This window comes from Coffea arabica, chromosome 2c (genome assembly GCF_036785885.1).
Source record: "Coffea arabica cultivar ET-39 chromosome 2c, Coffea Arabica ET-39 HiFi, whole genome shotgun sequence".
NCBI classification, from domain to species: domain Eukaryota; kingdom Viridiplantae; phylum Streptophyta; class Magnoliopsida; order Gentianales; family Rubiaceae; genus Coffea; species Coffea arabica.
Window position 1 is genome coordinate 2,174,722 of NC_092312.1, and position 22,138 is coordinate 2,196,859.

A 22,138-nucleotide genomic window follows, 5' to 3' on the forward strand; every position below is an offset into this window, starting at 1 on the left:
CACATATATCAAATTATTATAGTATATTTGCTACCAAAATTTCAGAAAATTGCAATCCAAACAAATAAATTTCATGGAGAAATTTTGAGACACACGTATTACAAAAAAAAAAAAAAAGGAGTCACAATAATATAGACTGAACAAATTAAAGATAGAAATGAAAGGAAATTATTTCTTCTTCTTCTCGTGCTTCTTACTGGACGGAAATAAACACGAGTGGAATCAGATTTAATTAATGCGGGCCGAGACAGAGACAGAGAGGGAGAGAGTAATTTTGCTTTTTGATTATTAAATCTATAATTCTTTTTGAATAGTAAATGCTAAAAATAAAATCCATCCATCCATCCATCGCTCAAAACAACAACTTCTCGTACTAGCTGTTACTGCCGAGTGCTGCCTCCCCAAAGTCCCATACACACGCAGACACACACACACACACTAATACTACTACTACTACTACTACCGGGTGAGTAAGTAAGTAGCAGTAGCAGTAGATGTTGTTGCAACTTAGAAGTCGACAATTTTTTTAATTTTTTTTTTTTAAATTTGTGTCTTTCTCCATTTCATCTCACGCGATCTCCTCAAAGCTTCCCAAATTTGGATTCCTTTTGAATCAAACACATTCTTCACTCTCTAACACCCACACTCTCACGCAGTTCATGTATGCACATCTACGCCATTATCATCTGCGAACTAGGGTTCTTTTTTTCTTTTAACCTTTTTAGCAAGTTTTCGCAGTAGATTAGAAATTAAATCTCGGTGAGCGCCAGTCTGCTCAAGCTATGTGAAAGCGTACAACTTGGAGGTGAGTTTTTTATTATTATTATTATTATTATATTTTTGCTAATATTTTATCTCTTAACTTCAGTGGTATGATGCTTCACTGTTAAAATTTTTTTTCATTAATGATTTCGTAATGTATGGGTTAGATCTGTAATAAATTGCTTGATTTTGTGATGTCGAACTTAAAGCCGCTTGCCTAATTCATCAGGAAAAAGATCAGTGTAGCAGGATCATTTGGTTAGTTGTCTTCTCTTTTTTCTATTTTTTTTTCCTTTTTCTTGAGCGGAAAATTCCGAGAGAGATACCACCAAGAGTACAAGATGAAATTTCCGGAGAAAGTTAAAAAGGCTTCACGGATAAATAGTGAAGTATCATAACTTTCAATGAAGCTGGAATTTTGGGTACGTGTTCAATTTTGTTTTGGCTCAGAATGCCTATATTGTTCGATTAGTTTTGATGAAAAGGCCAAATATGAGGCAGAAGTGTGAAAATGTGCTGGGTATATGAGTAGTTCTTGAGCCAAGAAGAGGAGAGTGAAGCACTTCGAGATCCTGTTTTTCCAGTCTCTAAAATACTCTCAGGAAATTCTTCATTACTTTAGTTTTCTTCATTCTGGATTTACGTAGGCCTTTCTGATTTTTCTTGAAGCTTTGGAAAGGCGTGTTCCACATTCATTTTTGGGTTGACTTGGAAGAAGACTTGTTCCCAGGTCCCCCTAAAAGGAGAAAGACTTCCATTAGAGTCAAGTGGGCAGATGCATTCACGACTGATCCTGCACTAATCCTGAAGCATTGACTTTGCATGCCAAGTGAACAGCTAAACAGGTTGATAATTTTAGATGTTGGGACGATCATTCTGATCATGTTGCTTAGAACTTGTAGACAGTCAGCTACATCTACCGTGCTGGCTAGTTGATCTGTGGTTTGAATTTTAAGAATCTTGTTCCATGTGAAATAGAAAGGCAGGAAAATCATGAAAACCTTATTTAGCCAAAGAACTATAATGCTTTTCGTGAATCATACCAATTTGAAACTGCTAGTTGTTTCTTATAAGGGAGTTGGTTATTAATGAATCTATTGTGTATATTTGCTTTGGTTCTTAATGATTTTGTGACTATTTAGCATCAGAAAATATGCCTTCATGGTGGGGGAAGTCATCATCAAAAGAAGCAAAGAAAAAACCAACAAGAGAAAGCATTATTGACACATTACACCGGAAGCTTAAGTTTCCATCTGAAAGTAAATCTACTGGTAGATCAGGAGGGTCTAGAAGACGGAGCAGTGACACATTTTCTGAAAAAGGGTCTCAGTCCAGAGCGGAATCAAGGTCACCATCACCTTCAAAGCATGTATCAAGATGCCAGAGTTTTGCCGAAAGGCCACAAGCCCAACCACTTCCCCTACCAGGTCTGCGACCTGCAAGTGTACTGCGCACTGATTCAGGAATCAGTTCTTCAGGAAAGCCAAAAGTGGAAAAGAGCTCCAAGCCATCATCATTTCTTCCACTTCCAAGGCCTGCCTGCATACGGCATGTAACAGATTCTGCAGAGTTAGATGAAGAACTGGTCATTGCTTCTATTTCTAGTGAATGCTCCATTGAGAGTGATGATCAAACAGACTCACGCCAGCGTAGTCCTCTGGAATCTGACTATGAGCTTGGGAGCAGAACTGCCACTGGCAGCCCCTCAAGGTATGGTGTCACATTAAGTCTTTAGGTTAAATTTTGTCCATTGTTGGCACTAATAATCTCTATTCATTAGCTTGTTTAAATTTTGTTTATCCCTGACTTACAAAAATTTTTTACCCTGTTTTGAAGCATGATTATTAAGGATCAGTCTCCAGTAGCACTGAAAAGCCCAAGAGGATCACCTGGAGCAGTTGATCTTTTGACTCATAAAAGTGTGTTGTCTTCACCGCCTAAAAGAAGACCTCTTAGTAGTCATGTCCCCAATCTGCACGTTCCCTGTCATGGTGCCTTTTGCAGTGCTCCAGATAGTTCAATGTCAAGTCCTTCTAGAAGTCCAATGAGAGCTTTCGGTAATGACCAAGTTACAGGTTCTGGATTCTGGCTTGGAAAGCCCTATCCAGACCTTCCGTTACTTGGATCTGGCCACTGTTCAAGTCCGGGCTCAGGTCAGAATTCTGGACATAATTCAATGGGAGGTGATATGTCTGGGCAACTATTTTGGCAGCCTAGTAGGGGCAGCCCTGAGTACTCTCCAATTCCTAGTCCCAGAAAGACAAGTCCTGGTCCTAGTTCCAGAATTCATAGTGGAGCCGTCACCCCAATTCATCCAAGAGCTGGAGGGGGAGCACATGAATCACAGACAAACAGGAGCGATGATGGGAAACAACAAAGTCACCGTTTGCCACTTCCTCCTGTGACAATTTCCAACTCTTCACCTTTTTCTCATTCAAATTCAGCTGCAACATCTCCCTCAGTACCACGTAGTCCAGGCCGAGCAGAAAATCTTGCAAGCCCTGGCTCACGCTGGAAAAAAGGAAAGTTGTTGGGGAGAGGCACTTTTGGACACGTTTATGTTGGTTTTAACAGGTAAAGAGATCAATTCTTTCTCTTTTTTTTCTCTGTTGCACTTGTTCTTATGTGGCGCAATGGGTGAATATTTGCTGTTGTTTCATTTAAAGTTCTGACTACTAACAGGGCGTTTGGTTTAAGGGTATGGGAATCAAGGATTTGAATCAAGTCCTTTGTTAGTGTTTGGATTATAGGTATCGGATTCAAGATTTTGGAATGAATGCTAAGAAAATGGTGACTCTCAATTCCTGACCAAATTGGGGGGTTTTGTGAAATCCCACGTCTGATTCCAAAGCTAATAAATAATAATATTTTTTATTTCATCTCACGCACTGCTTTACCATCTCTCTTCTATTTTCATCGCATTCTCCGATTTGCTTCCTTCCCCATATCAGACCCCCCAATCCCTTCCCTCTATCCCACTTATTGCAATCTTCTAATTTCTCTCCTACCGGTGTAGCAGGCCTCTTTTTTCCAATTTTCCATAGCTGACGACGGCTTTTGAAATGTTAAGAGTAATTTTTGTTGGCCAAAGAATCTCATCTTGATTGGTTTTTCAAATTAAGACAAAATTGTTCTCTTTTCTAGTTATAATCTCCATATAACAGTTGTTGTTCATTTTTTTTGGGGGTTGTATGGCTGCAATGGAGGAGTTAGGTGGTGGAGTGAGGGGCTGCAAAACCCCACTCTCTCTCTCTCTCTCTCTCTCTCTCTTTTAAGTTGTTTAGAAACTAGATCTAATGATCTTCAAGTTACAAGTGGGGTTTACGAAAACAGATTTTCTGATCTTGAAGTCCAAGAAAAATACCAGTTGATCCATCAATGGTCACTATGAAGTTCTGCAATTCGGTTAAGAAGGATGCCCTGCAATTCGATTAAGAACAAAAAGGAGAGAACAAAAGAAATTTAAAAGAAAAGAAATTAAAAAATGATAAAATATTCAAATTTTAATGTAATATCCATTCCTGACAAATATCTACCAAACGCTTGTTATTGCATTGATACCTTTGACCAAAATCCAATCGAAACAAATACTAATTTTTTGTATATGATTCCAATTACAATTCCGATTCCTAAACTTGAACCAAGCGGCTCCTAAGTATTTGTACTGAGAATTTCTTGGTCATTTTGGACTATGTTGACTGCACTTTATTTTGTAGTTGCAGTTGCATGTTTATACCTTACAATTGTTCATTTGAATTGATTTTCATTGATTAATCTGTTGCATGTTTCAACTTTACCATCTGTTCAGTGAAAGTGGTGAAATGTGTGCAATGAAGGAGGTCACATTGTTCTCAGATGATGCAAAGTCCAAGGAAAGTGCAAAGCAATTGGGACAAGTAAGTTCATATGCTGGTATAGATGTGGAAAGATAAATTCTGTATTAAACATGCTTGAGATCTGTTGCATTGTGTTTATCTGGTATATATGTCTAACATTGATTCTTCTTCAATCTTTTGGAAAAAATGCAGGAGATTATTATGCTGAGCCGTCTGAGGCATTCAAATATTGTACAGTATTATGGGTCTGAAACGGTCAGTGCTGTTCCTGCAGTTTCTTGTTGACACCTGATGCATACAACTTTATAAATTCTTTTACACGTCTCCATTGGGCACAATGTAATCTGATTGTAACAATGTCGAATGGTTAATTCTTCTCAGAAGTATGTGATATTTAGGATTTTCATCTGATAAATTTGTCAATAGCTTTGAAGTTGTAATGTTATAAATGACAAATTAGTTCTGACTTGGTGCTTTGTGTATCCTCTGGCAGTATTTAGTCTGTCATGAAGTCAAATTTACAGCTTCTTTTTCCTTGACCAGGTTGGTGATAAGCTATATATATATTTGGAATATGTATCTGGTGGTTCCATCTTCAAGCTTTTACAAGAATATGGACAATTTGGAGAATCAGCTATACGCAGTTACACTCAACAAATTTTGTCTGGTCTTGCATATTTACATACAAAAAATACTGTCCACAGGTAAGAGTTATTGACTTCATTTGTATCAGATTCTGAAATAGCAAGTCTGAATGGCCTGATCTTTTAGTTAATGCTGCTGCATTTGATTGGCAGAGATATTAAAGGGGCAAATATCCTTGTGGACCCGAATGGTCGTGTTAAGTTGGCAGACTTTGGTATGGCAAAGCATGTAAGTCTAGCCACGAGCGCTCTTTCATTTTTATGAGATCTATTAAAAAGCACTTGACCCTAAAGGATGACACGCTACTAGAAAATGCCAGCTATGGTGAATATAGTATTGTTTTTTTTTTTTTTTCATTTCTGGATACAAAGAAGAAGATTGGTACCATGGTTCACATTTCAAGCTACAAGCATAGTAGTTAAGAACGACAAAAGTGCAATGAGGTGCAGGTCTTGCAAAATTTTTTTTTAAAAGCAGAGCCAGGGCGGATAATGAAGTATGGCCAAAGCGTAAAATGCGCAAGCTGCAACAAGATTGCAATCATCTTGCTTCCTGCCCTTCTCCTCACTTCCCTCCCCCTAACGCTCTCAATTCTCATGTTTCTCTGGAACCTTGGTCCTCCTCTAGTTCTTGCATCTTCCCTTTTCTTGGCCAGATCGCTGTATTAATTGAGATTATTTTTTCCCCTCCAGTTAGTTTTTTCCTTGATAAAATGAAATTGATGAATCGGATTTTCTGTTTGCTGAATCTTCATCAATTCATTATTTATTTGGGAAACCTGCCATTCAGTTAAAGCTATAATTAGCCATGGGTGAGAGAGTAATCTGTTGCAAAGCATGGACACACTTGAGAAAACTGATACTCAAATTCAAAATTTTACCTCCGTATGTTGTATGCTGAAGCTGAAATTTTTTTTTTAATAACTAAGAATATTATGACACACCATAGTGTGCTTTGTGCCTTTAACTACATTTCCCTCTCATTATTTTAATTCTGCAATTGAAGACTTTGATAATCAATTTATTTGGTAGCTGTAATTAACTACAGCCCTTTAAAAATCTTCCACTGTGCAGATTACAGGGCAATCATGTCCATTATCTTTTAAGGGAAGCCCATACTGGATGGCACCTGAGGTCAGTAGTCAGTAGTTTCTCATGTTGCATCTTAAGCTCATGATCATGGCTCCATTGCTAGTTCTCCGATCCTAAATTTTCTATTCAGCTGCTCATTCAGGTTATAAAAAATTCGAATGGTTGTAATCTTGCTGTTGACATCTGGAGTCTTGGATGTACTGTCTTGGAAATGGCTACTGCTAAGCCACCTTGGAGCCAGTATGAAGGGGTCAGTAATTTGGTTACTCAGATTGCTGAATATATGATGTATATCTTCCATAAATACTAATGCTATCATGAAAAAGAGCATATCTAGTATATACGAAGGTTTAGCATGCTTTAAACTTGAAAATCCAGTTCAGCTTTTGTGCATCTTTTTATGGATGTTTTTCTCATTCTGGTTTAAAGGTTGCTGCCATGTTCAAAATTGGGAATAGTAAAGAACTTCCTGCAATTCCTGATGACCTCTCAGAGGAAGGAAAGGACTTTGTGAGGCAGTGTTTGCAGCGGAATCCACTTCATCGTCCTACAGCTGCTCAGCTTTTGGATCACCCATTTGTGAAAAATGCTGCTCCTTTGGATAAACCTCTTGCATCTACTGATCCAACATCTGTGGTTGCCAATGGTGCAAAGTCTCCGGTATTATTTTTATTATCCTAGTCCTCTTAGTTATACAAGTATATGTAAATGCTCTACTTTTTTGCCATCTGTAACAGTTTCGTGCTTTCTCTGTGGCTAATTATCATCTTCAGGGGATTGAACATGGTAGAAATCTCCCAACATCAGAATCAGAAAGGCTTGCTATACACTCTTCCAGAGTATCAAAATCCAATTTCCATTCCAGGTCCATCCTTGTCCATCATCTTCCCCCCCCCCCCCCTCCCCAAACACCACAAAAAAAAAAGAGTAAAAACCAAAAAAAAGTGAAAGCATAGAAGTTAATAGTAGTTTTTTAAGGAATAACTACAATAGGTTCAATCTTACGCGGCTTTATCTGTAGCTTTAGCTGATGGAAATAGGTTAATAGTAAATAGTAGTTTTTTAGGAATAACTGCAATAGGTTCAATCTTACGTGGCTTTTATCTGTAGCTTTCACTGATGGAAATTTTCATTTCCAGTGACATCCACATCCAAAGGAATATATCTTGCCCAGTCTCTCCAATTGGAAGCCCTCTGTTACATCCAAGGTCACCTCCACACCTAAATGGGAGGATGTCTCCTTCACCTATATCAAGCCCTCGGACCACATCGGGCTCATCAACACCACTATCAGGGGGTGCTGGTGCTGTCCCTTTTCAACATCTTAATCAGTCAACGTACCTGCAAGAAGGTTTTGGAAGTGTTCCTAAGACTCCACAAAGTCCCTACATCAATGGCCCCTTGTATTGGGATTCTGATATGTTTCGGGGAATGCAGGCTGGATCTGCTTTTCGGGATCTTACATCTAGTGAAAATGATGCTCTGTCAAAGCAGTTTGGAAGGCCTGTTTTTGGAGAACTTCATGATGGACAGTCAGTATTAGCAGATCGTGTGTCTCAGCAGTTGTTAGGGGATCCAGTGAAATTGAATCCATCTTTGGATCTTAACTCACGATCCCGGTTGACCGGCCGCACAAATGGAGTATAACTTGATTTTCTTTTCGAGGCATTTCTCTTCGGGATGCTTACCCAACTGTCACTAAGTTCAGAGAATTGCTTACAGTTCGTAAGGACATTTGAATTGGCATAATAAGGACCTTTGACCACAAAATAAGGCGACATCTTCAGAAGATCTGGTGGCTTGACGAGGAATCAATTTTGCTTGACTGAAAGCTTGTCCTTCGTCCATAAAATAGCTCAGCGGAAAACAGAAATGACCTGAACAACATGCACTTTTAGAATTGACCCTCTATCCCAGCAAAAGGAAGATTCACTGTGGCTAATGGTACCACTTTACCTTGGATCGGCCTGTACAAAGTTGAGAGTGCTTATAATTTACACACTTCATTGACTAAGGTCTGATTGATAGGGTGATTGCTCAGCGAACTTGGATTGGGTGATTCAATGTATAGCTGGCTGATCCTTCGCTATAAAATTTGTGGTAGCAGAATTGTACATTCATTAACGAGATAGAAGAGAAGAAATGGTAAGCCTGGACAAGAAGTAGCTCTAGGACTGCATTTTTCTTGAGGGTCTGCAACTGCTGTACATAATATGGGAAAACCCAGACTTTTGTTCGGATTTTGCCATTGAAACAGTCAAGATTGCAGCAAATCTTTTCTCATGTGTCCGCAAGGCCAACACGCATTTAGGCTCTGGCATGTGGTTCTATTTATCAAGACAACATCTGCTAAAAAATTTGAGTAGTTGCTGATGAGAAGCTAATTTATACGTGCCTTCCGCTTTCCCTGTGTTTACAAACTGAAAAATTGTAGTGTCTCCTGTTTTAAAGGGTGTTTAACAAAGGCTCTCTCTTTTGTGCGTTTTCTGTCTGACCCTTTCGGCAGTGGCGCTTCATAACCAGCTCTAATATGTATATTGCCGCCTAAGAAGAGAAAAACAGTTCTAATAACCAGCTCTAATATGCAGCTCTAACATGCAGAGGGCTTCGACCCGAGGCTGTGACATTAGGAAAGGGGATGAGAGATCTGAAGCAAAGTGATCTATCTATCTAATAATTATAGGATCGGGTCTGTCAGAATCTCTAAAATAAGGGATAATTTCAGAAACACCTCTGACAATTTCACTCAGCTCCCCCTAATTTTAGAAAATCACACTGACCTCCCTTACTTTTACTGTTTAAGTAACAGTATAGACCCATGAGGTTAGAATTATACTTAAGTATGATAAAATACCCTTATGCAATATCATACATCAAAAGAAGTGAAAAAAAAAGGTTTAGCGATCAATTTAACCAAAAAAAAAAAAGTAACAAACACTTTCATCCACATTTACTATGCTTTCACGATAATTATAAACCCAAAACCTCATCAACCTGTACAAGCAAACTCCAACTTAATCCCCAAATCCTATCAATTTGGGCAGCATCAAAATCCCAAACTCTACCCGAATCACTTTCTCTACAAATCGACCATAATCATCACCACCAACTAAAATACCTTCAAAAAGCTTCCCGCCCCAAATTAACACCATATTTTATCTATTGACTAATCTCACACCTCAACTTATGAACCCAACACCTATTGCTTATCATCTTCCTTGAATAAAAAAGAACCTGACCAATCACTGTTGATGCCCATGCCAAGAGCAACCCCGTATTCTAATGGCGTTAGGAACAGAGAAACTAATCTTTATAACAAACCACCACTAATACTTGTAAATGAAATAAAAATGAAACCAAATAAAGATATTAGATTGTAGTATGTAACAGACATAATAGCATAATCCAAATTCGTCCTTTTTTGTCTTCCAACCATAGCCCATTAATTTCATTTTTTCCCTCTATCACAACCATCTTCATCTTCTCCATCTAATTTGACCATGAAATTTTCATTTGCTCCCTCAATTTGTAATTTTGAAAATTTTGATTCTTTAATGTATGCAAATTATAATACGAGAAGAAATAAACAAGAGGCATTAATAGTTAAGTACCACAAAAAGAGAGAAGTAGACAAAAAATAAACACTTTAAGTAGGTTTGCATGGCAGTGTAGTTAATGGGTGGAAGAGACTCTGTGGTTATAACCAAGAAGGAGAGAATCATAATAAGTAGAAAAAAATTTGGGAAAGAGAAAAGAAACTGTTATTAATTAAAATAGGATTGAAAACGATGACGAATTGTTGCAAGTTTTTATTTTTTTCTTTTACTTTTGGTTTGGTTTTTGTGTCCCACTTATGTGGTAAATTATCTATTAAATAAAGGGTATTGTAGTCATTTTGTTGAATCGAAGGAGGTCAGTGTAATTTTCTAAAATTGGAGGGATCCGAGTGAAATTGTCAAAAACCTCAAGGAGGTTTCCGAAATTATTCCCTACAATAATTAGAAACGAGGGGTTACAAACACATGCACCGAACCTGTTTCATTGCCAAGTGTACTAATTAAATTGCCATCCTTAACTACCGGTTTCCCCAATCTCTCTTTAGACTCAAGATCTAAGGGTCAGACTGGTGAATCAAAGTTGAGCTGAAATCCCACAATCTCTTTGCCAATTCAATATCCTTAGCTTGTAAGCTCGGTTCAGCTACGTTACTGTCTGAGAAGTATGTGCCAGTTACACCTTTAACATGTGGGTGCAAAGCCACATAGCATGTTGTTGCAGCTCCCTGCAATCAAGTTCCCCTGACCTTAGTACATACACGGAGCAAGAAGGCACTTACGGCATGGAACACTTACCTAAATCTATTCTTCTTTTCCTAATTATGGTTCACATTCTGAGGCAGAAAAATTTTGTACACAAGCACAAGTCCAAGATTTAAATGAGACCCTTTACTATTAAGCAACTATTAATGTGGCTGCCATAATTGTTGGGAACAAGATTCTGAGCTGGTTTTGAATTTGTTCGAGTTTTGCCTGATTCAGTACCTTAAAAAGAATTGAAGGATCTGCACCTGAGTTTTTCTTTCATTTTTTTTAATACCCTTGTATGCAAGGTCGAAACACCCTAATTTACATTGTCGTATATAAATTTAGAAACTGGCAAACTGTCTTTGACTGACTTAATGTTCACAGCCAGAAGCATGAACAGAAAACACATACAGTGCACAAAAATGTACAATGGCATCTACCTGCTGGACGGTTTTCAAGATGTGCTTGCCTAGGACATCAATAATGCCTGCATTAAACACAAAAACTACTGCATTTAGTCAAATTTCAGGCAGCCAGGTTGGTCCTGTACAAGAAACCTGATAAATAATATCAAACACCATTGAAGAGTCAAAAGAAATTACCTGTAACAATGCTGAAATGACGGAAAAGATTGGTGGCGATTGCCCCTGGATGAAGAGAATTTGCACTTATCTCAATCCCATCTTCCTATTTACAGATATTACCTTAGATCGTTAAGCTTGAAATGGAACATATTTTAGGTATTTTTTCTTATATATATATATATATATATATATTGCCAGGGGAGGACAGAGAGAGAGAGAGAGAGCTGGCTTTCATGATATACTTCTTGTATTCCACATTATGCTAGCTAGCTATTCTTCTAGCTTCATCAGACAAATTACCAATGCACTCTTCTGTGTCCAAGTCAACCAGATTGGTTAAAAATGAAAAGATGGACTATATCTGATGCTTGATGAATGTCATTTAGGAGTTTCAAACATGAAGTACACAACTTCCAAACTACAATGAAGTCGCATACCTTCAGACGCCTTGACAGTTCATTAGCATGCAATACATTGGCAAGTTTTGACTGACCATATGCCAATAGACTCTTGTACCTGCGCAAGTATTTGCACACAAGAGAAACCTGAGCTCTGGACATTGAAATTACCTCATGATATTATCAACACATATTCATGAATACAAAACATGGATTTAGCCTCAAACTTCACCAGCAACCATTTTAAAACATTTTCTAAAAAGCCTGCCATTTGAAATACTTGAGTGATTGTGGGGACTGCATTTTCTTTCAGAGGCGGGGATCATTTTCCTTCAAAACTTATTCACTTTTTGCAAGTGTAAACATTTGTTTCCCACATTTTCTGGATAGCACAACAGCTGCAAACAAGCAGCAATAGCATCTGAGTTGTGCAGTCCTTTGACCAATGTGCTCATCTATTAGAAATTATAATCTTAAAATTTATCGAATTCCTAAGATGTTACTGGTCTCTGGCATCAGTTTATGACAACTTCATGAAACAATCAGATGATGCACAGTATGTGGCAGAACAAATATCTGACTTCGAAATAAAATATTCAGCTATTTGTAAGGGACAGTATAGTCTACCCAGATTCATCATTGATTCTGTCAAAGCGGATCCCTTCAGGATAAGAGAATTTGTGCCGTCGAGATGAGACATTGACAATCCTTCCTTCTCTGCCACTTTCATGAACTGTCTTTTTCATGGTTTCCAGCAATAAGTTTGTCAAAAGAAAATGACCTGTAAGAATATAGATTTTGTGAAGTGAATCTAACTAAACTCGTGGGCGCTATGTATTACTACAGCTATTCAGACAAATGAAACTTGTATTATGAATGGAAAAATGCTTGGACACGGTGCTGTTTACCTTAAAAGAGAACATGAGAAACTTAGTACCTTACCCATACACCTTACCTATATGGTTTGTTGCAAATTGTAGCTCTATGTTATCTTTCGATAAGATGAATGGTGTTGCCATGACTCCTGCATTGTTACTAGCAGAAAAAGAAAAAGGGCTGTTTATTGCGTGCACATTTCAAAATCTCTATACTCAGTCTCATCTAAGAAAACTCAGAAATTACACTATAGAATATAGACTTCATCATGCTTAAAGACAGTTAGGCTCTATACACTTGTATTGACATATATATGCAACAAAAATGTCTTCACATGTTGAGATAGAGGAAGAGATGAGGAGGGGAGAGGAAAGGAGAAGAAAAGGAATTTGACCAAGTTGATTATCTAGACTATCTAACTTCACAACTAAAAAGCTTGATCAGTTATCACTCTGGCCTTTGGGTTCAGCAAATTCTCACCTTGGAATTTATAGATGCATGTTCAAGTGGAAAAAACATCATTATACACTTAACAAGCACAGTAGGTATGAACTATGAAGTCTGAGAGAAGTTGTAGTTTAGATCTTAGGCATTTGAATATCGTTATAAATGTTGATGGAACACAAGTATTCAACACAATACCCCAACCAGGCAAAAGCTATAGGGTAATTGGCTGTTTCCACATCAGGTATTTTTACTGGGAATTCATCTTCTTGCAACAAGAGTCCATAACCATATATGGCAGCCTAATAAACCATGAAGGCATGAACTCTTAAATGATGAAAGATGTGGAACAAAGTCCTTAAGTAATTTAAATAGATTCCAACAGCTAATTCAAGAAAAATGGAATTGGCCAAGTTGAGAACATGTGAAAGAGGATTTCTTATTCATATCCTATCAAAGGATGAATAAGACAGCTACCCATGAAAGGATGAATAAGACAACCAAAAACATGTGGTTAGATAGAAAACAAGGACACTGAAAAGCACGCATAAACATACTAAGCTATTATCATACATGAGAAGGTTCAGAGGATGGTTTGAGTGATTGAACTTTAATGCAAAGCCCTTGATTGATGAACTTGAACTAAGATCCAGTTCCATGGCATCAACTTTAGCATTTGGGATTTCTTTCCTTATAGCTTCTTGGACTTCCCTCCCAGCAGAGATATTTCTGACTGCCATAACCACATGGACACCACGCAATGCAAGAATACGCGCTGTCTCAGCTCCAATACCACTTGATGCTCCTATAGGGGTTGATAAACAAATAAGGTACATAGGTACATTTTATGAAAAAGAGAATTTATCAAAGAGATGTTAAACCTTGAGGATACATTTGCAAATTCATATACAAAAATCATTGGCATGGAGATTGTATAGTTGATTGAACTTTCAAAACAGTCACTCATGTGAGTTAAACAAAAAAAACCAAACCTTATATTATTGGTATATCCTTTTTTGGGATCTTATAAAGATACTGTTGCTTCATGCAAAGGAAAATTGAAAGTCAAATTTCCCTTCTGCACCAACGTATCATTACTTCACTACTTCTAGTACTAGTCTCATGCGAAGCCTCCATAGTGTAAATTACAAATATAGCAGTTATCCAGACAGACTGATCTATCTCTGAGGATGGGATACAACAATATAGAGAATAGAATACAGGAAGGCTGAATAACTATTGCCTCCAAAATCATGAATGTAATATCAAGGATATCTAAGGCATATCTGCCAGCAAAAAGAAGGAGAGATTGGGGGTTCAAGGTATTTCTACGAACAATGAAAATTTGCTGCCTTACTCTCGGAGTTGGCTTGGATGAGCATAATTTAGTCATACGGTCCAGCTTGAGAAGCTTGAAAGTCGAAAGACCGTATCTTGTTTAAGTATTGGCTTATTGAGTTGTGCTCAAATTCCACAAACAGGTCAGTGATGGTATGAGGTTAATTGTATAATTTCTCAAAAGAGCACGGCTTGAAACGAGTTAACAATGCAGCCAAACAGCCCAAACTCCATGGGTTGATTTCCTTGCAATGCTAAAATCATTATCTTGACCTGAAAGGTCTTTAATAGAGAATCAAGAAGTTGGACACAGCAAAATTACCCCAAGTCAAAGCCCCCCAAAAAGGCTCTAGACACCAGAAACCACCAAAGCGAGCATATGGGCAGCTGGCAAGCAATTTAAACAATCTGTTTATGAATTTTGTGCTTTCAAACAACGGGACAATATCGCAGAAATACTACAACAACGGGCCGGAAGAAATATCTATTTAATTAGTTTGAACTTGTCAGAAAAGGTAAGAAACTGACCTGTAACGATGGCAGTGAGACCAGAGCCATCTATCCCTTCGGTTACTTGCTCAGCTGTTGAGGCTGCTGAGAACCCAGATGGCCCTTTTCTGCTAAACAACCACATATCTTATCTTTTGTTTCTTTTTTCTTTTTTTTTTTTTAATCTTGGGAAATACTAGTAAACGGGAAGATTCACCAATGCAAGAGGAACCAGAGACAAGGGGTTCAAGTAATTCAAAGATTGACTTTCTCGGGTCAGAATTCTCTGCAATTGATAGGGAGTTGTTCTTCGTAGTTGTAATGAAATTGCAATATATCTTGGGATACATGATTTTGCACGTTATTATCTATCCTCGTGCATAGTTGGAATTCAAACGGAGATCAGTTTATGTATTGTATGTGCAAATTGAATCCGATAATCGCTGACGCTCCAAAATTTCGCTTCGATGCATAGGTTTAGTAGTTTCATGTTGTGTTATTAGCATGAATGACACCTAGTTTGGGAGTTTAGGATAGCAAAGAGAAGAAGAGAGAGTTTTGAGTCGAAAAACAAAGACGAGGAGAGATTGTTATATTCTTTCACATTGTTTGGAGTTTTTAGAGAGAAAAAGCACGAAGTAATTGCTATACTTTTGCCCTGTTTGGCAAGTAAGTTTTTGATCAAATTTATCTGCTACAAATTTTTTAATAATTTTAACTACAATAATTTCACAAAACTTTTCAAAATTTTTAAACTATACACTTCAAAATATTTAAAAATCTACACACTTCAAAAATTTTTCTACAACTTGTACAGTAAGTTACAGTAAAATTTTACATAAACATTCAAAAAACTCGCTTGCAAGCAAACAGGACCCTTGTTTGGGAGTAGAAAAAAATAGAAGGAAAAGATTTCATAAGCGTGTGTCTGTATGTATTTATGTATTATTTTAATAGTAAAATTATAGATATATATATCCATAATATTTTTCATTTCAAAAATAAAATAATTATTTTTTAATTTTTATAGATTGAATTGGCTCAAACTCGAGCAGCTCGATTAGACTCGAATTTAAGGTCAAGTTTGAATTCAGAGTTTCACATTTCAGGATGGAAAGCAACCTCATATAATTATGCAGATAGTGATACAACATCATCCTTCATCAGATTCTCGAGTGATTTATAACTAGGTCTGATTCTACCTTCTTTTTTTTCGGTCAAACTCTGCGCTTTGCCCTTGAAAAGGTCGAATATCCCCTTTTTTTTCCTTCAATGTTTTCTGCCGATATACCGAACATCGTTCTTCAATGTTGTTAGTTGTTACGGATAAAATAAGGTGAAACCACTAAAGTAACAGCGAAAAGTCTTGCAACGTTCGTTCGGGGAAGACTGAACCCAAAATGAGCACGGACGGACGGACGGACTAATTCAACTAAAGCATAGCCAGGGACAACTAGACATCATCTACTCTTAACAGCATTATTACAGATCAAGAGGAACGGAGTACCGCTTGCTTCACCACGAACGACGCATGAAAAAACATGCATGATGCCATACTCCTCAATGGAGGAGCAAGCCTGCTAAGTAGGAAAGCCACGAACATAATAGAGGCTGTGTTATCGCATGAAGACGTAGGGTTTTTTTTTTGTCCGGGAAGATTTGGCTTCTCAGGAATCATTTGGGATTGGTTAAGCTGACGCTAAAATCCCAGAGTCTCCTTCCCAGATCCGCGTCCATGGCCATTGAGCTTGCTTTAGCTATGTTATTGTCGCCAAAATATTCGCCGCTTATTCCTTTGACTTGCGGATGCAATGCTGCATAGCATGTTGTCGATGCTCCCTGGTACCAGGTCAGTGGAGGGAGTAACAAATAGTTAACACCTTTTTTGGTGACAGCCTTAACAAATTAACACAAACGTGAGCCATTATGATTTCAGTACGAGGCATAACTTACTTGTGGAATGTTTTTGAGCACATATTTTCCAACAGTACTTGCAAGGCCTGCATCAGATCAAAAAAGCAGGTACATGAGAAAGACCCCACATTTTTGAGATGTTTACATCAAGACAAGATCTCCACTGATGATTTCAAGACATAAAATAACATTCTCCAGCCAGGATTTAGGGTTTAAGGCACAAAATACCATCCCCTAACAACGTCATCAACATCACACATGTTTGATCGTAGCAGGGCCAGTAGGGCTTGGTGTACCGAACAGAAATTCAAGGAACACCTGGCCCTTCTGACAACTGCCAATGCAAGGATTGACAAGGTAGCTTGCTACTATAAATTTGAAGCTAATTGAGCTTTTTAAAGTATGCATGAACAAGGCATAATACAATAAAACAAAACCACCATTCAGAAGGCTAAACCCATACAGTTAAATAAGTTTGGGAGTACCTCCTAAAATGCCAGCATGACGGAAAAGGTTGGTTGTAATTGTTCCAGGATGAAGTGAGTTGGCAGTTATGTCTGCATCATCTTCCTGCTAAGAAACAAATCATCAAACTGTTTTATGGAAGAGATTGATTGATTGATTTAGTCATTGTGACAATTTACAGAAGAACATCTCACATAAATGACAATGTTCATTCAATTAAGTTAACCATAATTGCTATTGCTTTTGAAAACTTCCCCTTTTCTCTGAAGCACTTGTACTGCCTGTAGAAAAGTTGAATGGGTGTAATATACAATTGAGATTGTCATGGTTCTTAAAGGGCTCATAATTATGCGACAAGAAGCAAGCCATGGATTCCAAGATTGAAGGAATAGAAACATCGGCTGCAGTTAAGACACCATGTTGCTGTGGTCAAATATTTGACCATAAAGACTTTTTTCTACCGATCCTTTTTTGTTTACCCTTGCCACATACTTCATCTTGTAGTTGGTGGCAAGAAGCTCATAAACAAATGAATCCAAGGTTTGGTGTTGAATTATAATATTACACAGCATAAGTTAGTACCAACCTAAAAATCAATTGAATTCAAAGCTAACAGAAGCCTTCTTTTGGAGACCTAGAATCCATCTCCACCTCTAGTTGTTAGAAAGAAGTATTATTCATGCTACTAAGATAACAATGAACAGAGAAATCTCGCACAGGAGACATATCATGTTATAGTGGCCGACCATTTCTGCCAATGAGAAGGAGACGAGCTATGAGTAAGAAATGCATCTTATAAAGTTCTAAAGCCCTATCATGTTCAGTCCTTGATTTGCCAGGGAAAGAAACACTAAAATTTGCCAGGGATGCACAAAATTTTGAGGTGCCTAAATTAAGAAAGGCAAGTGTAAACATCCTCAAGATATAAACTGGATAAAAGACAATATCTACGGCAACCAATGGGTGAAGAAAATTCCTAAGGGTTTAAATTCAGAAAAATGCTAGAAGTTTCAACTTTCAAGGGAATCAAAGTCAGAATCTACAACCTTTAACCGTCTGGCAAGCTCATTAGCATGCAGCACATTAGAAAGCTTTGATTGACCATAAGCAAAGAAGCTGCTGTACCTGCAGCATAAAAGTGTGAGAACATGTGAGGGGTTTTTCAAGAATGATGGTCAAAAAACCTCCCCGCACTACCTCCCTACACACTATCCCTTATTAATTCTACACAAATTTCATAAACAATTTTTTCTTTTTCTAATTGAGGGAGCTCTCTAAAAATCTTACCGTTTCTACATGATAATGTCACAGGCAAGGCGTGGAGGGCTATCCCCTCACTTTCCCATAATCCTGCTTCTCCTTCTTCACAATTACCTTCTAGAAAATGACAGTTATGATTTTTTCCTACACTACCTGTAAAATAGTTCTAACTTAATACTTTGACGAGTTTGCTTTATGTTTATCCCCATTTACACGAGAAAATTGCATGCCATTTATTTGTGTATTACTATTTTGTAGTGCATGAGATGTACTCAGTAACTCCCTAAGAAGAATCTCCAATTTTGTACTTCCTAAGTCTACTTGTTCGCATGATGAGCAGTTCGAGACATGGGCATGAATGGTTTTTACTTTTGACAGGTAGGCGGCTGTTTGGACTCTCAAGAGTACCCAAAAATCCAAGTCTCAACCACCACATGGAAAAACACACGCACCATTTTATAAAACAAGGAGATAGAAGAAACAGATTCTCAGTATGGTAGTACCTTCAAGCTACAGACATGAGTTTGAAGCTTTGGCATAAAAAAAAAAAATGATAAACTATGGTTTGAGAGTCTAGAACAGAATAACATATAGAAATGTTAACACAATTAAGCACTGGCAACCACAAGCTTACCCTTCTTGGTCGTTGATTTTATCAAAACGCACACCTTCACGATAGGGATAGCGGTGAGCTTCTGATGCAACAATCACTATCCTTCCCTCTCTCTTAGTTTGATGACATGTTTTCTTCATTTTGTCCAACAACAAGTTAGTCAAAAGAAAATGACCTGCATAACAGATACAAAACTAAAGATGGTAATGAAGATAAAGTGTTGATGTCAACAAGAACTATGCTGAGTTCCAATCCAATTACTGCTAAAAAATTTGAACATACAAAATTTGTGGATGCAATTCAACTTGCTGCAGTGAACGGTTTGTCCCATAAAGAATAGGACCTACCTAAGTGATTTGTGGCAAACTGCAATTCAATGTTGTCCTTGGATAGCTTGAATGGGGTCGCCATGACTCCAGCATTATTACTTAACATAGAAAAGACAAAGACCAATCCCAGGAGTCAAAAACAAAAAATGAATAAACAAATAAGCAAATTATAAGCAAATAAAATTTACAAAATCGCAAAAAAAATACCAGGCACTTAATAAAGAGACAAGATGAGAGGAGACAAAGTTAGAAGAGTCTGATTGCTGTATAGATAGCATTTATTTACATTAGGATATTCAAGGGACGGCCAGACGACTTAAAGTCCTTTGCAAAATTTCTCACAGATGCAAGTGAACTGAGGTCTAACTCCGAGACATCAACCTTAGCTTCAGGGGTTTCCTTAACAATTGCATCTTTAACCTCTTGGCCAGCAGCCATGTTTCTGACCCCCATTACAACACGGACGCCACGCAGTGCAAGAACACGAGCTGTTTCAGCACCAATACCACTTGAAGCCCCTGCAATTTTGTTTGTTATTATACTACGTCATTCCATGCGTTCAAAGTTCAAACTGATACTCTTAATCAATCATAAAGGCCCACAGCCATGAACAAGAAAACGAAAACGAAAGTACTGATGTACTAGACGAGTATAAACAAATTGAAGGGCAACAAAACTAGTAGACTATTTTTGGAGCAGTATTCACGTCTCCACAAAAGAAAAGAAGAATAAACGAATAAAGAAATCTAAGGACCCGAAAAATTTAATAAAACAAAATGTGGACAGAAAGGTTCAATTGAGAAGGAAAGGAGAGATAATAGCAAGTGGAGGACCTGTGACAATGGCAGTGAGACCAGAGCCATCAATCCCCTGCGTGACTTCCTCAGCAGTGGAAGAGGATGAGAACCCAGATGGCCCTTTTCTTTTGAAAAGCCACATCTTTGTTCAATCGTAGTAATTAGCGAAGCTGCAGAAATTCCAAGAAGAACAAGAAGACGAGGTGGAGTTGGAGGCCTTATGTACCCATGAAAAGGTTCCTAATCCTTAATCACATACCGTGATGAATTGATGCTGGACGCCCCTGTGGCTCTGTCTATGCTACCGTAGGATGCCCAACGTGGGCGAGACACGCGTTAGGACATTAATTACATTAAGGAATTATGACGCAACGGATCTTCTCTCCCACATCCTATGCCACTCTCTGTCTCACTCTTTATTATATTGTTATTTCTCCTACATAAATATCATATTTTAGTTCTTTTTTGTTTTTATAAAATTCAATAACTGTTAATTCAGTAAAAAATAAATACAGCAGCTTCAAAAAAGCAATATATAATAGCAAATTAAAAATATAGCAGAAAATTCATAACAAAACTCATTTTTTATGCATTTTTATTTTTTGAGTTTGTTAAATTTTGTGTATTATTCAATTAACAGTTATTGAATTTTAAGAAAACAAAAAAGAACTAAAACATGACGTTTATATAGAAGAAATAGCAATATAATAAAGAATGGGATAAAAAGTGACACAGGGTGTAGGACAGAAGATCCGTTGTGGAATTATGGTCACCTGCGTAGAATAGTTCCGACGAGTATGAATAAATGGACTGAAGAAAATAATAATAATAAAAATAAAAATAAATAGCATTTTTTACTCTACGTAAAATTTTTTACTTTAACATTTTCCTTAGCTTCAAATGACAAATAGCATGTATTGTCATTTGTAAATTTTTTTTTTTTTTTGTATATAGGATGTTATAAATTAAATAAATGGTTTGACAAACTAATAAACATCAATGTATGACTACCTTAAAATGTAAAAATGATAAATTTTTTCCCTCGATTTGTCATACAAATAAAAAGTTTTACTTATTTTCTTGTTACAAAGGGTTTGAGCAAGGATACAGTACTTTTAAATTATACAAAAACAATAATGACTTTCACTCTTTGCAAATATATTGTGTATATCTTATCTTTTCATGCAAAATTACTATCTTTTCAAATTAATTACTTCCAACTCTGCGAAAGCAATTAGTGCAAATAATACTTACACATTTTAAGCATTAAAATTTACATAACTATACTACATACCATTCACTAGCTTAACACTTCTTGAAGCTTTCCTAAATAATATTATAGAGTTTACAATTATTTTTAATCCTTTTAAAATTTAGTTTAGACCATAGAAGTTGTCTTTCCAAATTGTAAAGGCCTTTACAAAAATCCACAATAGTTTTAATTGTCAAAAGGTTCTAACACATTTATTACGATTTTCAAGTTCAAAAAACAAATAAAATCCATCAATTTCTTTTTAACATCTTATGCGAACCACACCACAAGTCCTTATCTTTACAAATTATAGAGAGTTCTACAAAACAATCATATAAAAATTGCTTAACAATTCAACAAACAAAAAATAATCACTAATTGCATGTAATTGTAAAGACAAGGGAGGGCCAATGCTACCGCTAATTATGAATGGGGTGAAGAGCATTTCATGAAAAATTAATGAATGGGGCTGAACGCGATTTGTAAAGTATGTTACTTGTTTATTGATCTTGTTATTAAGGACATAGGTGTAAAATTGGTGTGTAATTTTCACAAGTCCTCGAGTGACACAGGCAAATTAACCACCACTTCTCCTTATGGGTGGGAAGTTAGGGGTTCAAACCTTGTCTCCCACCAAATTGTCTGTCCCTCATGGACAACTCAGTTGGTCTCAGCAAGCCTCCTTAGGAGCTGGTGTCTAGTGCCCGCAAGGGTCCGAGTTCCGTGATTATCGTGTTCGGG

At 37.2% G+C, this 22,138-nt stretch overlaps 3 protein-coding genes across 13 annotated transcripts; 1 reads left to right on the forward strand and 2 right to left on the reverse strand.

Annotated features, from left to right (window-relative positions):
- Positions 1-371: 371 nt before the first annotated feature.
- On the forward strand, positions 372-8,718 carry LOC113724999 (mitogen-activated protein kinase kinase kinase YODA). 9 transcript variants are annotated; one of them, XM_027247936.2, is made up of 13 exons: positions 372-805; positions 992-1,607; positions 1,905-2,472; positions 2,599-3,336; positions 4,571-4,658; positions 4,791-4,853; positions 5,142-5,302; positions 5,396-5,471; positions 6,317-6,376; positions 6,465-6,584; positions 6,764-6,994; positions 7,108-7,199; positions 7,474-8,718. In XM_027247936.2, exons 3-13 carry the CDS (start codon positions 1,916-1,918, stop codon positions 7,979-7,981), a joined length of 2,694 nt encoding a protein of 897 aa, XP_027103737.1. In that variant the 5' UTR covers positions 372-805; positions 992-1,607; positions 1,905-1,915; the 3' UTR covers positions 7,982-8,718. The 9 variants fall into 9 exon arrangements, with proteins under 9 accessions (XP_027103737.1, XP_027103738.1, XP_027103740.1 ...); XM_027247937.2 differs by having other exon boundaries at positions 1,432-1,607; XM_027247939.2 differs by having other exon boundaries at positions 1,493-1,607.
- Positions 5,580-15,342, reverse strand: LOC113725000 (short-chain dehydrogenase TIC 32, chloroplastic-like). Of its 2 annotated transcripts, none has more exons than XM_027247944.2 (8): positions 14,807-15,342; positions 13,514-13,745; positions 12,576-12,655; positions 12,248-12,401; positions 11,660-11,738; positions 11,241-11,325; positions 11,079-11,125; positions 5,580-6,021 (listed from the first exon to the last, which is right to left on the reverse strand). In XM_027247944.2, exons 1-8 carry the CDS (start codon positions 14,910-14,912, stop codon positions 5,908-5,910), a joined length of 897 nt encoding a protein of 298 aa, XP_027103745.1. In that variant the 5' UTR covers positions 14,913-15,342; the 3' UTR covers positions 5,580-5,907. The 2 variants fall into 2 exon arrangements, with proteins under 2 accessions (XP_027103745.1, XP_027103744.1); XM_027247943.2 differs by lacking the exon at positions 5,580-6,021 and adding an exon at positions 10,228-10,616 and having other exon boundaries at positions 14,807-15,339.
- Positions 15,343-16,118: 776 nt separating this feature from the next.
- LOC113725002 (short-chain dehydrogenase TIC 32, chloroplastic) lies at positions 16,119-20,480 on the reverse strand. Of its 2 annotated transcripts, none has more exons than XM_027247946.2 (8): positions 20,182-20,480; positions 19,635-19,866; positions 19,367-19,446; positions 19,041-19,194; positions 18,193-18,271; positions 17,167-17,251; positions 16,721-16,767; positions 16,119-16,606 (listed from the first exon to the last, which is right to left on the reverse strand). In XM_027247946.2, the coding sequence occupies exons 1-8, from the start codon at positions 20,285-20,287 to the stop codon at positions 16,442-16,444; spliced, it is 948 nt and encodes a 315-aa protein (XP_027103747.2). In that variant the 5' UTR covers positions 20,288-20,480; the 3' UTR covers positions 16,119-16,441. The 2 variants fall into 2 exon arrangements, with proteins under 2 accessions (XP_027103747.2, XP_027103746.2); XM_027247945.2 differs by having other exon boundaries at positions 17,167-17,254.
- Positions 20,481-22,138: the final 1,658 nt, after the last annotated feature.

Excerpts from the sequence above, each read along its gene's own strand:
- LOC113724999 (XM_027247936.2), top strand. The coding sequence starts at position 1,916 with ATGCCTTCATGGTGGGGGAAGTCATCATCAAAAGAAGCAAAGAAAAAA. Across the intron at positions 5,472-6,316 it reads ACTTTGGTATGGCAAAGCAT|ATTACAGGGCAATCATGTCC; the intron begins GTAAGTCTAGCC and ends TCCACTGTGCAG. Across the intron at positions 6,377-6,464 it reads CATACTGGATGGCACCTGAG|CTGCTCATTCAGGTTATAAA; the intron begins GTCAGTAGTCAG and ends TTTTCTATTCAG.
- LOC113725000 (XM_027247943.2), bottom strand. The coding sequence starts at position 14,912 with ATGTGGTTGTTTAGCAGAAAAGGGCCATCTGGGTTCTCAGCAGCCTCA. Across the intron at positions 13,746-14,806 it reads TCTCACTGCCATCGTTACAG|GAGCATCAAGTGGTATTGGA; the intron begins GTCAGTTTCTTA and ends CAACCCCTATAG. Across the intron at positions 12,656-13,513 it reads CATCCTCTGAACCTTCTCAT|TAACAATGCAGGAGTCATGG; the intron begins GTATGATAATAG and ends TTTTTCTGCTAG.
- LOC113725002 (XM_027247945.2), bottom strand. The coding sequence starts at position 20,287 with ATGTGGCTTTTCAAAAGAAAAGGGCCATCTGGGTTCTCATCCTCTTCC. Across the intron at positions 19,867-20,181 it reads TCTCACTGCCATTGTCACAG|GGGCTTCAAGTGGTATTGGT; the intron begins GTCCTCCACTTG and ends ACAAAATTGCAG. Across the intron at positions 16,607-16,720 it reads TGCTCAAAAACATTCCACAA|GGAGCATCGACAACATGCTA; the intron begins GTAAGTTATGCC and ends ACCTGGTACCAG.